The 17,130-nt window shown below is 38.5% G+C and overlaps 1 protein-coding gene across 1 annotated transcript in view; it reads left to right on the forward strand.

Annotated features, from left to right (window-relative positions):
- The window catches only part of RECQL4 (RecQ like helicase 4), a 29,051-nt gene extending 12,537 nt beyond the window's left edge, over positions 1-16,514 (forward strand). Inside the window, exons 13-20 of the mRNA XM_058830028.1 lie at positions 1,898-2,035; positions 2,122-2,221; positions 4,202-4,334; positions 7,359-7,519; positions 8,498-8,675; positions 10,503-10,559; positions 13,016-13,118; positions 16,184-16,514. Of these exons, the coding sequence (XP_058686011.1) occupies positions 1,898-2,035; positions 2,122-2,221; positions 4,202-4,334; positions 7,359-7,519; positions 8,498-8,675; positions 10,503-10,559; positions 13,016-13,118; positions 16,184-16,477 (1,164 nt within the window). The 3' untranslated portion in view covers positions 16,478-16,514. The remainder of the gene's footprint in view (positions 1-1,897; positions 2,036-2,121; positions 2,222-4,201; positions 4,335-7,358; positions 7,520-8,497; positions 8,676-10,502; positions 10,560-13,015; positions 13,119-16,183) is intronic.
- The last annotated feature ends 616 nt before the right edge of the window (positions 16,515-17,130 follow it).

Consider the following 17,130-nt stretch of genomic DNA (forward strand, 5'->3'; position numbering starts at 1 on the left):
ATGGGGGATTCTGGGCAAAAAATGGGGAATTTTGAGAAAATTTGAGGAAAAAATTGTGGAATTCTGGGAAAATTTGAGGAAAAAATTGTGGAATTCTGGGAAAATTTAAGGAAAAAATGCGGGAATTTTTGGGGAAATTTAGGGAAAAAATTGAGGAATTCTGGGAAAATTTGAGGAAAAAATTCGGGAAATTTGGGGAAAAAATTGTGGAATTTTTGGGGAAATTTAATTTAAAAATTTGGGAATTTTTTGGGAAATTATTTGGGGCAAAAATTGGGGAAATCTGGGAATATTTGAGGAAAAAATAAGGAAATTTGGGGGAGAAAATTGGGGAATTCTGGGGAAAATGGGGGATTCTGGGAAAAAATGGGGGATTCTGGGCAAAAAATGGGGAATTTTGAGAAAATTTAAGGAAAAAACGCGGGAATTTTTGGGGAAATTTGGGGGAAAAATTGGGGAATTCTGGGAAAATTTAAGGAAAAAATGCAGGAATTTTTGGGGAAATTTAGGGAAAAAATTGAGGAATTCTGGGAAAATTTGAGGAAAAAATTCGGGAAATTTGGGGAAAAAATTGTGGAATTTTTGGGGAAATTTAATTTAAAAATTTGGGAATTTTTTGGGAAATTATTTGGGGCAAAAATTGGGGAAATCTGGGAAAATTTGAGGAAAAAATACGGAAATTTTGGGGAGAAAATTGGGGAATTCTGGGGAAGATGGGGGATTCTGGAAGAAAATGGAGAATTCTGGGAAAAAAATGGAGGATTCTGGGAAAAAAAATGCGGAATTTTGAGAAAATTTGAGAAAAAATAGGGAAATTTTTGGGGAAATATGGGGAAAAAATTGGGGAATTTTTGGGGAAATTTGGGAAAAAAATTGGAATTTCTGGTGACGTTTGGGGGAAAAATTTGGGAGTTTTTTGGAAAATTATTTGGGGCAAAAATTGGGGAAATCTGGGAAAATTTGAGGAAAAAATAAGGAAATTTGGGGGAGAAAATTGGGGAATTCTGGGGAAAATGGGGGATTCTGGGAAAAAATGGGGGATTCTGGGCAAAAAATGGGGAATTTTGGGAAAATTTAAGGAAAAAATTGGGGAATTCTGGGAAAATTTGAGGAAAAAATTGGGGAATTTTTGGGGGAATTTTTGGGGAAATTTGGGGGGAAAATTGGGGAATTTTGGGGGAAATTTGAGGAAAAAATTGGGGAATTCTGGGAAAATTTGAGGGAAAAAATAGGGAATTCTAGGAAAAATGGGGGATTCTGGGAAAATCTAAGGAAAAAAATGGGGAATTCTGGGAAAATTTAAGGGGGAACTTGAGGAATTCTGGGAGATTTTAAGAAAAATTGGGGAATTCTGGAAAATTTAAGGAAAAAATTGGGGAATTCTGGGAGAATTTGGGGAAGGAAATTTGGACAAAATTGGGGAATTCTGGGAAAAATTTATAGAAAAGATTGGGGAATTCTGGGAAATTGGGAGAACTGAGATTTCAAGGAGAATTGGTGAGTTTGAGGCATAAATGGGAAAAATCAAAATTTGCAGAGAAATTGGGGAATTCTGGAAAAGTCCAGGGAAATGAGGGAATTTCAAGGAAATTTGGGGAATTGAGGGGGAAATTTGGGAATTCCGGAAAAATTTGGGGGTTCTAGGAAACATTTGGGGAAAAAAAATTGGGGAATAAGTGTGAAAACTTGGGAAAAATGAGGGGATTTCAAGGAAATTTGGGGAGAATCTGGTAGAAAAAAAATGGGGAATTCAGGAAAAAATTGTAAAATTCTGGGAAAAATTGGGAGGAAATTTGGTTTGGGGAGAATTTTGAGGAATTTGGTCCAAATTTTGGGGGAGAAATTCCCAAAATGTTGATTTTTCCATTAATTTCCTCTTTTATCCCCCACCCCCCAGGGTCAGGATCTCCTGGAATTACGCCGCCACATCCATGAGAATTCCGTGGATTTTTTGGCTGTCAAGATCTTGATCCAAAGGGTTTTTGCTCCTTGTAAATGCCTGGAAATCCATGGAAAAAACCAGGAAAACTCCAAGGTTTGAATCCCATTAAACACAACAAAAAAATTGGGAATTTGAAATGAAGGAAATGTTGGAATTTTGAAGATTTTTTTTCCCCACAGGAAACCCCGGAATTCCCAAAAAATCCCCGGATCTGCCGCGGCCACGAGCGCTGCATCCCCATCCAGGAATTGGTGGAAACCTTGGATCTTCGGGAAGAAGGTGAAAAATTGAGAATCAACTCCTAAAATTCCAGTCCCAGATCCCCAAAATCCAATTTTTTCCTAATTTTTTCCTGCTTGGCTCACAAATTTCCTTGAAATTCCTAAATTTTCTGCAATTTCTTCCCAAATTTTTCCCCAGGTTTCCCAAAATTCTCCAATTTTTTCTTTAGTGTTCAGGGAGTTTCCCAAATACTCAAAATTTCCTTGAGATTTTCCAGTTTCTCCCCCAATTTCCCCAATTTTTTCCAATTTTATTCCTCAAAATCCCCCAATTTTCCTTTCAATCTCCCCATTTTTCCCAAATTTTCCCAGAATTCCTCAATTTTTACCTAAAATCCCGTAATTTTTTCCACTTTTTCCCCCAAATTTTCCACAATTTTTCCACAATTTTCCAAAATTGTTTTGTCAAATTCCCCATTTTTCCCCAAATTCTGCCAAATTCCCCAGATTTCCCAATTCCTCCCCAATTTCTCCCCAATTTTCCCAAATTCTTTTGTCAAATTCCCCAATTTTTCCAGAATTCTCATTTTTTCCCAAATTCCCCCATTTTTTCCCAAATCCCTTCATTTTTCCCAATTTTTCCCCAATTTCTGCCAAATTTTCTCAAATTTTCCCAAATTCTCTTCCCAATTCCCCCCAAATCTCCCAAGTTTTCCCCAAATTTCCCCAAAATCTCCCCAATTTTCCCAAATTCTCTTCCCAAATCCCTCCATTTTCCCCCAAATTCCCCCAATTTTTTCCCACATCCCTTCATTTTTCCCCAATTTCTCCCCAATTTTCCCAATTTCTCCCCATTTTCCCAAATTCTTTTGTCAAATTCCCCAATTTTTCCAGAATTCTCATTTATTCCCAAATTCCCCCATTTTTTCCTAAATCCCTTCATTTTTTTCTAATTTTTCCCCATTTTTCCCCAATTTTTCCCCAGATCTTCCAAATTCTCCCCAAATTCCCCCCAAATCTCCCCAATTTCTCCCCAATTTTCCCAAATTCTCTTCCCAAAACTCCCTATTTTTCCCAGCATTTCCCATTTTCCCCCAAATTCCCCCAATATTTTCCCAAATCGCTTTATTTTTCCCAATTTTTCCCCAATTTCTCCCCAACTTTTCCCAATTCTCCCAAATTCTTTTCCCAAATTCCCCAATTTTTCCAGAATTCTCATTTATTCCCAAATTCCTTCAATTTTTTTCCCAAATCCCTTCATTTTTCCCAATTTTTCCCCAATTTCTGCTCAATTTTCTCAAATTTTCCCAAATTCTCTTCCCAATTCCCCCCAAATCTCCCAAGTTTTCCCCAAATTTCCCCAAAATCTCCCCAATTTTCCCAAATTCTCTTCCCAAATCCCTCCATTTTCCCCCAAATTCCCCCAATTTTTTCCCACATCCCTTCATTTTTCCCCAATTTCTCCCCAATTTTCCCAATTTTTCCCAATTTTCCCAAATTCTTTTCCCAAATTCCCCAATTTTTCCAGAATTCTCATTTATTCCCAAATTCCTTCAATTTTTTTCCCAAATCCCTTCATTTTTCCCAATTTTTCCCCAATTTCTGCTCAATTTTCTCAAATTTTCCCAAATTCTCTTCCCAATTCCCCCCAAATCTCCCAAGTTTTCCCCAAATTTCCCCAAAATCTCCACAATTTTCCCAAATTCTCTTCCCAAATCCCATTTTCCCCCAAATTCCCCCAATTTTTTCCCACATCCCTTTATTTTTCTCAATTTTTCCCCAATTTCTCCCCAATTTTTCCCAATTCTCCCAAATTCTTTTCCCAAATTCCCCAATTTTTCCAGAATTCTCATTTATTCCCAAATTCCCCCAATTTTTTTCCCAAATCCCTTCATTTTTTTCCAAATTTTCCCCATTTTTCCCAGTTTTTTCCCAATTTTCCCCCAATTTTCCCCAAATCTCCAATTTTTACCCAATTCTCTTCCCAAATCCCCCCATTTTTCCCAATTTTTCCCCAGAATTCCCACTTTTCCCGCAGGGATCGAGACCCTCCTGTGCCTCCTGGAGCTCCATCCCAAGAAATTCCTGGAGCTTTTCCCCTCGGTCCGTTCCCGCTGCCGGATCCGATTTCCCGGGAATTCCACGGCGGCGCTCCGGGAAGCGGCGCGGGGGTGAGAATTCCCGGAATTCCCGGAATTCCTGGGGGTTTTGGGGCAGGAAACAGGGAAAAATTGGGGGATTCTGCGAAATTTTGGGAGAATTTGGAGGGATTTGGGGGAAAATCCGGCAGGAATTGGGGGGGAATGGGGAAATCTGGGGGGAAATGGGAAAAATCGGGGGAAAATTGGGGAATTCTGGGAAAATTTGGGTAAAAATCGGAGAAATCTGGGAAAAATTGAGACATTCTGGGAAAAGTTGGAGTAAAAATTGGGGAATTCTGGGAAAATTTGGGTAAAAATTGGAGAAATCTGGGAAAAATCAGAAAAATTGAGACATTCTGGGAAAAGTTGGAGTAAAAATTGGGGAATTCTGGGAAAATTTAGGTTGAAATTGAGGAATTCTGGGAAAAATTGGTGTAAAAATGGGGGAATTTGGGAAAAATCAGAAAAATTGAGACATTCTGGGAAAAGTTGGAGTAAAAATTGGGGAATTCTGGCAAAATTTAGGTTGAAATTGAGGAATTCTGGGAAAAATTGGAGTAAAAATGGGGGAATTTGGGGAAATTTGGGGGAAATCAGGGAAAAACTGGAATCCTGGAAAAATTTGGGGTTAAAATTGAGGAATTCTGGGAAAAATTGGGAAAACTTGAGGAATTTGGGGTTAAAAACGGGGAATTCTGGGAGAATTTGGGGTAAAAATTGAGGAATTCTGGAAAACTGGGATCAAAATTGGGGAGTTCTGGGGAAAATTGGGGAATTCTGGAAAGAATTTGGAGTAAAAATTGGGGAATTCTGGAAAATTTGGGGGAAAATTGGGGAATTCTGGGAAAAATTGGGGTGAAACTTGGGGAATTCAAGGAAATTTGGGGGAAATTGGGAAAATTTGGGGTAAAAATTTAGGAATTCTGGGAAAATTTGGGAAAACTTGAGGAATTTGGGGTAAAAACTGGGGAATTCAGGGAAATTTGGGTCAAAATTGGGGAATTCTGGGGAAAATTGGAGTAAAATTGGGGAATTTGGGGTCAAAATTTGGGAATTCTGGGAAAATTTTGAGTTAAAATTGAGGAATTCTGGGAAAAGTTGGAGTAAAAATTGGGGAATTATGGGAAATTTGGGGAAAATTGGGGAATTATGGGAAAACTTGGGGAAAAACAGGAATTTTGGGAAAATTTTATGGTGAAAATTGAGGAATTCTGGGAAAATTTGGGAAAACTTGAGGAATTTAGGGTAAAAATTGTGGAATTCTGGGAGAATTTGGGGTAAAAATTGGGGAATTCTGGGGAAAATTTGGGGTTAAAATTGGGGAATTCTGGGAAAACTTGGGGTGAAACTTGAGGAATTCAGGGAAATTTGGGGGAAATTGGGAAAATTGGGGGTAAAAATTTAGGAATTCTGGGAAAATTTGGGAAAACTTGAGGGATTTGGGGTAAAAACTGGGGAATTCAGGGAAATTTGGGTCAAAATTGGGGAATTCTGGGGAAAATTGGAGTAAAATTGGGGAATTTGGGGTCAAAATTTGGGAATTCTGGGAAAATTTTGAGTAAAAATTGAGGAATTCTGGGAAAAGTTGGAGTAAAAATTGGGGAATTATGGGAAATTTGGGGAAAATTGGGGAAATCTGGGAAAACTTGGGGAAAAACAGGAATTTTGGGAAAATTTTATGGTGAAAATTGAGGAATTCTGGGAAAATTTGGGAAAACTTGAGGAATTTGGGGTAAAAATTGTGGAATTCTGGGAGAATTTGGGGTAAAAATTGGGGAATTCTGGGGAAAATTTGGGGTTAAAATGGGGAATTCTGGGAAAACTTGGGGAAAAACAAGAATTCTGGGAAAATTTGGCAGAAAAAATGAGGAATTCTGGGAAAATTTGGGAAAACTTGAGGGATTTGGGGTAAAAACTGGGGAATTCAGGGAAATTTGGGTCAAAATTGGGGAATTCTGGGGAAAATTGGAGTAAAATTGGGGAATTTGGGGTCAAAATTTGGGAATTCTGGGAAAATTTTGAGTTAAAATTGAGGAATTCTGGGAAAAGTTGGAGTAAAAAATGGGGAATTATGGGAAATTTGGGGAAAATTGGGGAAATCTGGGAAAACTTGGGGAAAAACAGGAATTCTGGAAAATTTTGGAGTGAAAATTGAGGAATTCAAGGGAAAATTGGGAAAACTTGAGGAATTTGGGGTAAAAACTGGGGAATTCAGGGAAACTTGGGTCAAAATTGGGGAATTCTGGGAAAATTTTGAGTCAAAATTGAGGAAATCTGGGAAAAGTTGGAGTAAAAAATGGGGAATTTGGAAAACTTGAGGAAAATTGGGGAAATCTGGGAAAAATCAGGGAAAAACAGGAATTCTGGAAAATTTTGGAGTGAAAATTGAGGAATTCTGGGAAAGTTTGAGAGAAAAAATGGGGAATTCTGGGAAAATTTGGGGTGAAAATTGAGGAATTCTGTGGAAACATGGGGAAAAACAGGAATTTTGGGAAAATTTGTGAGAAAAAACAGGGAATTCTGAAAAAATTTGGAAAAACTTGAGGAATTTGGGGTAAAAATTGGGGAATTCAGGGAAATTTGGGTGAAAATCTGGGAATTCTGGAAGAATTTGGAGTAAAAAAATGGGGAATTCGGGTTAAAAATTGAGGAATTCTGGGGAAATTTGGGAAAAATTGGGGAATTCCAGGAGAACTTGGGGTAAAAATTGAGGAATTCTGGGGAAAGTGGGGGTAAAAATTGGGGAATTTTGGGAAAATTTGGGGGAAAAATTGGGGAATTCTGGGAAAATTTGGAGTAAAAATTGGGGAATTCTGGGAAAAATTGGGGAAAATTTTGGGGATTTTGAGAAAAGAATGGGAAATCCACGGGGAAAATTGGGAATTGTGGACAACTGGGGAATTCTGGAAGATTGTGGGGGGGAAAAAAAATGGGAATTCTGGAAAACTTGGGGAAGGAATTGTGGGAAAAATTGGGGAATTCAGGAGAAATTTTTGGGGAAAACTGGGAAAATCCTGGAGATTTTGATGGAATTTTGGGATTTTCCCGATCCAGGTGCCCCCCCTTGGGATTTCTCCTGGCTCAGGATCCCTCTGGAAGTTTGGGAATTTCGGGATGCCTGGAATTCGACGCCGTGGCCCTGAGTGATTCCATGGGCTGGGAATTCCGGAGGCTCCGCCAGAGCCTCAGGAGGATCCCCTGGGAATCCCGGAAAGGTGAGGCCGGGAATTCTGGGAATCCAGCGGGGAAAAATTCCAGGAATTCTGTGGGAAAAGTTCTGGGAATTCTGGGAATCCAGTGGGAAAAATTTGTGGGAATTCTGGGGGATCTGGCGGGAATTTTGTGGGAATTTGGCTGGAAAAAGAATGGAATTCTGTGGGAATGGAGCAGGGAAAAAATGGGAATTCTGTGGGAATACAGTGGGGAAAAAATGGGAATTCTGTGGGGAAAACTCTGGGAATTCTGTGGTAAAAGTTTTGGGAAAAATTTGTGGGAATTCTGATGGGATCTGGCGGGAATTTTGTGGGAATTTTTCCCCCAACTTTTCCCAGAATTCCCCAATATTCCCCCAAATTTTCCAGAATTTCCTTAACTTTATTCCAACTTTTCCCAGAATTCCTGTTTTTTTCCTGATTTTCCCCAGAATTCCCCAATTTTTACCCCAAAGTTTTCCAGAATTCCCCAATTTTAAGCCTAAAGTCTCCAGAATTCCCAATTTTTTACCCCAAATTCCTCAAGTTTTCCCAAATTTTTCCAGAATTCTGTGGGAATCCAGTGGGGAAAAAAGTGGGAATTCTGTTGGAAAAATCCCAGAAATTCTGTGGGAATTCAGTGGGAAAAGTTCTGGGAATTCCATGGGAATTCAGGAGAAAGGAATTTCTGGAATTCCGTGTGAATCCAACCAGAAAAATTCTGGGATTTTTGTGGGGAAAAATCTGGGAATTCTGTGGGAATTCTGGAGAAATCCAATGGGAAAGGTCTTGGGAATTCAGGGGAAATCCAGCAGGAAAAATTCTGGGAATTCCATGGGAATCCAGCAGGAATTCTGGGGGAATCCTCTGAGAAAGGCCCCGAGAATTCCAGGAATTCAGTGGGAAAAATTCTGGGAATTGTGTGGGGAAAGATCTTGGGAATTCTGGGAAAAATCCCAGAAATTCCCTGGGAATTCCAACAAATCCAACTCCAAATCCCAGCAGGAAAAAACTCCGGGATCCAGGTGGAATTCCAGGAATTCTCCTTCTTCTTCCGAGCCTACGGAGACCTGGATTCCCGGGAATTGGATTCCGTCTGTGAATTCCTGCATTCCCGAGTGCTCTCCCGGGAAAAGTCGGAGCTGCGGCGGCTCCAGCGCTGCTTCCGGGCCTTCCAGAGGTGAGGAATTCCCAAAATTCCATGGAAAATCCACCCCCAGAATTCCATGGAAAATCTCCCCTAAATTCTATGGAAAATCCCCCCAAAGTTCCACAAAAATCTCCCCAAAGTTCTTTGAAAACATCCTCAAAAATCCATGGAAAATCCCCCTAAAATTCCATGGAAAATCCCCCAAAATTCCATGGAAATCTCCCCAAAATTCCGTGAAAAATCTCCCCAAAATTCTATGGAAAGTCCTCCCAAAATTCCATGAAAAATCCCCCAAATACCTTGGAAAATCCCCCAAAATTCCATAGAAAATATCCCCAAAAATCCATGGAAAATCTCCCCAAAATTCCATGGAAAATCCCCCAAAATTCCATGGATAATCCCCCAAAATTCCATGGAAAATTCCCCAAAACTCCATGGAAAATCTTCCCTAAATTCTATGGAAAATCCCCCCAAAATTCCATTAAAATCTCCCCAAAATTCCACGAAAATCTCCCCAAAATTCTTTGAAAACATCCTCAAAAATCCATGGAAAATCCCTCCAGAATTCCATGGAAAATCTCCCCAAAATTCCATGGAAAATCCTCCAAAATTCCATGGAAAATCTCCCCAAAATTCCATAGAAAATATCCCCAAAAATCCATGGAAAATCTCCCCAAAATTCCATGAAAAATCTCCCCAAAATTCCATGGAAAATCCCCCAAAATTCCATAGAAAATATCCCCAAAAATCCATGGAAAATCTCCCCAAAATTCCATGGAAAATCCCCCAAAATTCCATGGAAAATTCCCCAAAACTCCATGGAAAATCTTCCCTAAATTCTATGGAAAATCCCTCCAAAATTCCATGAAAATCTCCCCAAAATTCCACTAAAATCTCCCCAAAATTCTTTGAAAACATCCTCAAAAATCCATGGAAAATCCCTCCAGAATTCCATGGAAAATCTCCCCAAAATTCCATGGAAAATCCCCCAAAATTCCATGGAAAATCTCCCCAAAATTCTTTGAAAACATCCTCAAAAATCCATGGAAAATCCCTCCAGAATTCCATGGAAAATCCCCCCAAAATTCCATGGAAAATCCTCCAAAATTCCATGGAAAATCTCCCCAAAATTCCATAGAAAATATCCCCAAAAATCCATGGAAAATCCCCCAAAATTCCATGGAAAATCTCCCCAAAATTCCTTGGAAAATCTCTCCAAAAATCCCTTTGGAAAATCCCAAAAATTCCTTGGAAAAGCCCCAAAAATTCCTCAGAAAATCCTAAAGAATTCATTGGGAAATTAATTTTCCAAGGAATTTTGGGATTTTTTAAGGAATTTTGGGGATTTTTCCACGGAATTTTGGGATTCCCCAATGGATTTTTGGGGTTTTTCCAAGGAATTTTGGGGATTTTCCAAAGAATTTTGGGGATTTTCCAAGGAATTTGGGTTTTTTTCAAGGAATTTTGGGGTTTTTCCAAGGAATTTTGGGATTTCCCAATGGATTTTTGGGGATTTCTTAAGGAATTTTGGGGATTTCCTGAAGGAATTTTGGGGATTTTCCAAGGAATTTTGGGGTTTTTCCAAGGAATTTTGGGGATTTTCCTGATGGATTTTTGGGGTTTTTCCGAGGAATTTTGGGGATTTTCCAAGGAATTTTGGGTTTTCTGACAAATTTTGGGATTTCCTGATGGATCTTTGGGGTTTTCTGAGGCAAATTCCTTGGGAAAATTCCCAAAATTCCTGGGAAATTCCCAAATTCCAGCGTGGCGATCCCGAGCTGCGTTCCCGAGCCTCCGGAAGAGGCGGAGCTGGAGCAGAATTCCCGACTCCGGGAGCTGATCCGGGAATATTTCCAGAGGGATCCGACGGAATCCGAGGAGGAGGAGGAGGAAAAAAATCCGGGAATTCCCGCGGTGAGTGGGAATTCCGGGAAAAATCTGGGAATTTGGGAAAAATTTGGGGATTTGGGGGAAAATTTGGGATGAAAATTGGGGAATTCTGGGAAAATTTGGGGAAATTTTGGGGGTTTAAGGGAAAAAAATTGGGATTTTGGGAAAAATGGGGAATTTTGAGGAAAAATCTGAAAATTTGGGGGGAAAATGGGAAATTTTAGGAAAATCTGGGGGAAAATTGGGAATTTTGGGAAAATATGGGAAATTTTAGGGAAGTTTAGGGGAAAAAAGTGGGATTTTGGGAAAAATGGGAAAGATTTGGGAAAAATGGGGGATATGGGGCAAAACTGGAAAATTTTGGAGGGAAAATTGGGGAATTTTAGGGAAATCTGGGAAAAAATGTGGGGAAAATTGGAAAATTTGGGGAAAAAAGGAGGAATTGGAAGGAAATTCGGGGAAAATCAAGGAATTTTGGAAAAATTTGGGAAAAATGGGAAAAGTTTGGGAAAAATGGGAGATTTGGGGGGGAAATTGAGGAATTTTAGGGAAATCTGGGAAAAAATGGGGAATTTTAGGAAAATCTGGGGAAAAAATTGGGAATTTTGGAGAATTTGGAGGAAAAGGGGGGATTGGAAGGAAATTTGGGGAGAATTGAGGGAAAATCAGGGAATTCTGGGAAAATTTGGCAAAATTTTGGAGGTTTAAGGGGAAAAAATTGGGATTTTGGTAAAAATGGGAAAGATTTGGGAAAAATGGGGGATATGGGGCAAAACTGGAAAATTTTGGAGGGAAAACTGGGGAATTTTAGGGAAATCTGGGAAAAAATGTGGGAAAAATTGGAAAATTTGGGGAAAAAAGGGGGGATTGGAAAAAAATTTGGGGTAAAATTGGGGAATTTTAGGAAAATCTGGGAAAAAATTGGGGAATTTTGGAAAAATTTGGGGAAGTTTTGGGGGAAAAATCAGAATTTTGGGAAAAATGGAAAAAAATTGGGGAAAATGGGGGATTTGGGGGAAAAATTGGAAAATTTTGGAGGGAAAAATTGGTAAATTTGGGGGGGAAAATTGGGGAATTTTAGGGAAATCTGGGGGAAAAACGGGGAATTTTGGGAAAATTTTTGGGATTTCAAGGGGAAAAATTGGGATTTGGGGGAAAAATTTGGAAAAATGGGGGATTTGGGGGAAAAATTGGGGGGAAATTGGGGAATTTTAGGAAAATCTGGGAAAAAAATTGGGAATTCTGGAGAATTTGGAGGAAAAAGGGGGGATTAGAAGGAAATTCGGGGAGAATTGGGGGAAAATCAGGGAATTCTGGGGAAATTTGGGAAAATTTTGGAGGTTTAGGGGGAAAAAAATTGGGATTTTGGGAAAAATGGGAAAGATTTGGGAAAAATGGGGGATTTGGGGCAAAACTGGAAAATTTTGGAGGGAAAATTGGGGAATTTTAGGGAAATCTGGGAAAAAATGGGAAAATTGGAAAATTTGGGGAAAAAAGGAGGAATTGGAAGGAAATTCGGGGAAAATCAAGGAATTTTGGAAAAATTTGGGAAAAATGGGAAAAGTTTGGGAAAAATGGGAGATTTGGGGGGGAAATTGGGGAATTTTAGGGAAATCTGGGAAAAAATGGGGTATTTTAGGAAAATCTGGGGAGAAATTGAGAATTTTGGAAAATTTTGGGGGAAAAGGGGGGATTGGAAGGAAATCTGGGAAGATTTGGGGGAAAATCAGGGAATTCTGGGAAAATTTGGCAAAATTTTGGAGGTTTAGGGGGAAAAAATTGGGATTTTGGGAAAAATGGGAAAGATTTGGGAAAAATGGGGGATTTGGGGGAGAATTGGAAAATTTTGGAGGGAAAATTGGGGAATTTTAGGGAAATCTGGGAAAAAATGTGGGAAAAATTGGAAAATTTGGGGAAAAAAGGAGGGATTGGAAGGAAATTTGGGGAAAATCAAGGAATTTGGGAAAAATGGGAAAAGTTTGGGAAAAATGGGAGATTTGGGGGGGAAATCAGGGAATTTTAGGGAAATCTGGGAAAAAATGGGGAATTTTAGGAAAATCTGGGGGAAAATTGAGAATTTTGGAAAATTTTGGGGGGAAAGGGGGAATTGGAAGGAAATCTGGGAAGATTTGGGGGAAAATCAGGGAATTCTGGGAAAATCTGGGAAAATTTTGGAGGTTTAAGGGGAAAAAATTGGGATTTTGGTAAAAATGGAAAAGATTTGGGAAAAATGGGGGATTTGGGGGAAAAATCTGAAAATTTGGGGGGAAAATTGGGGAATTTTAGGAAAATCTGGGGAATTTTGGGGAAATTTGGGAGGTTTAGGGGGAAAAATCAGGGAATTTTGGGAAAATTAAGGGAAAAAATGGGGAATTCTGGAGAAATCTGGGAAAAATCAGGGATTTGGGAGGATAAATGAGGAATTTCCAGGAAATTTGGGGATTTCTGGATGAGAATTCCCGATTTTCCTTTGGCTGAAGGACCAGGAAGAAGAAATCCGAGCCGAGATCCGGAAATTCCTGGCGGCGTATCCGGAGGAGGAATTTTCGGGAAGAGCCGTGGCCAGGATTTTCCATGGAATTGGTGAGGGGTTGTTCCCAAAAATCCAGTCCCAGATTCCCAAAATCCCAAATTTCCCAATCCCAGATTCCCAAAACCCCAAATTCCCAATCCCAGATTCCCAAAAAATCACAAATCCAAAAAAAATCTGATCCTGAATTCCCAGAAAATTCCAAAAAAAATTCCCAAGAAACTTCCCAAAAATCCAATCCCAGATTCTCAAATTCCCAAAAATCCAATCCCAAATTCCCAAAATCCCAAAAATACAATCCCAAATTCCCAAATTCCCAAAAATCCAATCCCAGATTCCCAAAAAATCACAAATAAAAAAAAATCCAATCCCAAATTCCAAAAAAAAATTCCCAAAAATCCACTCCCAGATTCCCAAATTCCCAATCCCAGATTCCCAAAAAATCACAAATCCAAAAAAAATCTGATCCTGAATTCCCAAAAAATTCCCAAGAAAATTCCCAAGAAACTTCCCAAAAATCCAATCCCAGATTCTCAAATTCCCAAAAATCCAATCCCAAATTCCTAAAAATCCAATCCCAGATTCCCAAAAAATCACAAATCCAAAAAAAATCTGATCCTGAATTCCCAGAAAATTCCAAAAAAAATTCCCAAGAAACCTCCCAAAAATCCAATCCCAAATTCCCAAAATCCCAAAAATCCAATCCCAAATTCCTAAAAATCCAATCCCAGATTCCCAAAAAATCACAAATCAAAAAAAATCCAATCCCAAATTCCAAAAAAAATTCCCAAAAATCCAATCCCAGATTCCCAAAATCCCAAATTTCCCAATCCCAGATTCCCAAAAAAATCACAAATCCAAAAAAAATCTGATCCTGAATTCCCAAAAAATTCCCAAGAAACTTCCCAAAAATCCAATCCCAGATTCTCAAATTCCCAAAAATCCAATCCCAGATTCCCAAATTCCCAAAAATCCAATCCCAAATTCCTAAAAATCCAATCCCAGATTCCCAAAAAATCACAAATCAAAAAAAAATCCAATCCCAAATTCCAAAAAAAATTCCCAAAAATCCAATTCCGGATTCCCAAATTCCCAATCCCAGATTCCCAAAAAATCACAAATCAAAAAAAATCTGATCCTGAATTCCCAAAAAATTCCCAAAAAAATTCCCAAGAAACTTCCCAAAAATCCAATCCCAGATTCTCAAATTCCCAAAAATCCAATCCCAAATTTCCAAAGTCCCAAAAATCCAATCACAGATTCTCAAATTCCCAAAAATCCAATCCCAAATTCCTAAAAATCCAATCCCAGATTCCCAAAAAATCACAAATCAAAAAAAATCCGATCCTGAATTCCCAAAAAATTCCCAAAAATCCAATCCCAGATTCCCAAAATCCCAAATTTCCAATCCCAGATTCCCAACCTCATTCCCAAATTCCCAAAATCCAAATTTTTCCCCAATTTTTTCCCCATTTTCTGCCAAATTTCCTTAAAATTCCCAAATTTTTCCAGAATTCCCCAGTTTTCCCCCCAAATTCCCTAAAATTTCCTAAATCCAAATCCCAAGAATTCCCCAAAATCCAACCCCAGAATTCCCAAAATTTCCAGAATCCAATCCCAAAATTCCCAAATCACCAAAATTCCAGTCCAGGATTCCCAAAAATTTTCCCAAATTTTCCCAAATTCCACGTGGAATTTTAGGATTTTATCGGGATTTTTTGGGAATTTGAGGAGTTTTGGGGTTTTTTGGGAATTTGGGGATTTTTGGGATTGGATTTTTTGGGAATTTGGGGATTTTTGGGGATTGGATTTTTTGGGAATTTGGGGATTTTTGGGAATTTGGGGATTTTTGGGGATTGGATTTTTTGGGAATTTGGGGATTTTTTGGGAATTTGGGGTATCTGGGATTGGATTTTTTGGGAATTTGGGATTTTTGGGATTGGAATTTTTGAGAATTTGGGAATTTTGGGATTGGAATTTTTGGGAATTTGGGTTTTTTGGGGATTTGGGGAGTTTTGGGATTGGATTTTTTGGGAATTTGGGGATTGGATTTTTTGGGAATTTGGGGATTTTTGGGATTGGATTTTTTGGGAATTTGGGGATTGGATTTTTTGGGAATTTGGGGATTTTTGGGATTGGATTTTTTGGGAATTTGGGGTTTTTGGGGATTGGATTTTTCGGGAATTTGGGGATTTTTGGGGATTGGATTTTTTGGGAATTTGGGGATTTTTGGGATTGGATTTTTTGGGAATTTGGGGATTTTTGGGATTGGATATTTGGGGATTTTTGGGGATTGGATTTTTTGGGAATTTGGGGATTTTTGGGATTGGTATTTTTGGGAATTTGGGGATTTTTGGGGATTGGATTTTTCAGGAATTTGGGGATTGGATTTTTTGGGGAATTGGGGATTTTTGGGAATTTGGGGATTTTTTGGGAATTTGGGGATTTTGGGGATTGGATTTTTTGGGAAATTTGGGGATTTTTGGGATTGGATTTTTTGGGAATTTGGGGATTTTTGGGGATTGGATTTTTTGGGAATTTGGGGATTTTTGGGGATTGGATTTTTTGAGAATTTGGGGATTTTTGGGATTGGATTTTTTGGGAATTGGGGATTTTTGGGATTGGGAATTTTTGGGAATTCGGCAGGATTGGGATTTTTTGGGAATTTGGGGATTTTTGGGATTGGATTTTTTGGGAATTTGGGGATTTTGGCATTGGAATTTTTGGGAATTTGGGAATTTTGGGATTGGAATTTTTGGGAATTTGGGTTTTTTGGGAATTTGGGGATTTTTTGGGGATTTGGGGATTTTGGGATTGGAATTTTTGAGAATTTGGGAATTTTGGGGATTGGAATTTTTGGGAATTTGGGGATTTTGGGATTGGATTTTTTGGGAATTTGGGGATTTTTGGGGATTGGATTTTTTGGGAATTTGGGGAGTTTTGGGATTGGATTTTTTGGGAATTTGGGGATTGAATTTTTTGGGAATTTGGGGATTTTTGGGATTGGATTTTTTGGGAATTTGGGGATTTTGGGGATTGGATTTTTTTGGGAATTTGGGATTTTTGGGATTGGATTTTTCAGGAATTTGGGATCCCAATCCCGGATTTTTCCCCTCAGGCTCTCCCCGCTTCCCAGCCCAGATTTTCGGGCGGGATCGGCGCTTCTGGAGGAGGCTCCTCCCGCTGGAATTCCGGAGCCTTTCCCGCTTGGCTTCCCAGGAAATCCTGGCCTCCAGGTGAGGGAAAAACCGGGAAAAACCTCTGGAAAACCTCTGGAAAACCTCGGGAAAACCTCTGGAAAACCTCGGGAATTTCAGCGATTTTATCGGGATTTTATTGGGATTTTATTTCTGGAATTAATAAAGGAACGGGAAAAATCCCTGGGATTGGAGCTTGGAGTTGTTTTCCTTAAAAAAAAATGGGAAAGATCCTGAAAAAATGGGGAAAATCCTAAAAAAAAAAATGGGGAAAAGTCCTAAAAAAAGATAGGAAAAATCTGAAAAAAAAAAATGGGAAAGTCATAAAAAAAATGGGAAAAATCCTTAAAAAAATGGGGAAAATCTAAAAGAAAAAAAGTGGGAAAAGTCCTAAAAACCCAGGAGAAATCATAAAAGAAAAAAAGGGAAAGTCTTAAAAAAAATGGGGAAAATCCTTAAATAAAATGGGAAAAAATCTTTGAAAAATGGAAAAAATCTAAAAAAAAAAAAGTGAGAAAAGTCCTAAAAAAACCAGGAAAAATCATTTTGAAAAAGGAAAAATCCTTAAAAAAAATGGGAAAAATCTAAAAAAAAAAGTTATTGAAAAATGGGGGAAATTAAAAAAAAAAGGGGAAAATCCTGAAAAGAAAAGGGGAAAAATCCTGAAAAAAATTTGGGAAAAATGCTAAAAAAAATGGGAAAATCCTAAAAAAAAAATGGGAAAAATCATTAAAAAAATTGGGAAAATTCTTTAAAAAAAAAAGGGAAAAATTCTTAAAAAGAGGGAAAAGTCATAAAAAAAAAACCAGGAAAAATTGTAGGGAAAAAAAGGAGGGAAAAGCCTTAAACAAATGGGGAAAATGCTGAA

Source organism: Poecile atricapillus, chromosome 2 (assembly GCF_030490865.1).
Source record: "Poecile atricapillus isolate bPoeAtr1 chromosome 2, bPoeAtr1.hap1, whole genome shotgun sequence".
NCBI classification, from domain to species: domain Eukaryota; kingdom Metazoa; phylum Chordata; class Aves; order Passeriformes; family Paridae; genus Poecile; species Poecile atricapillus.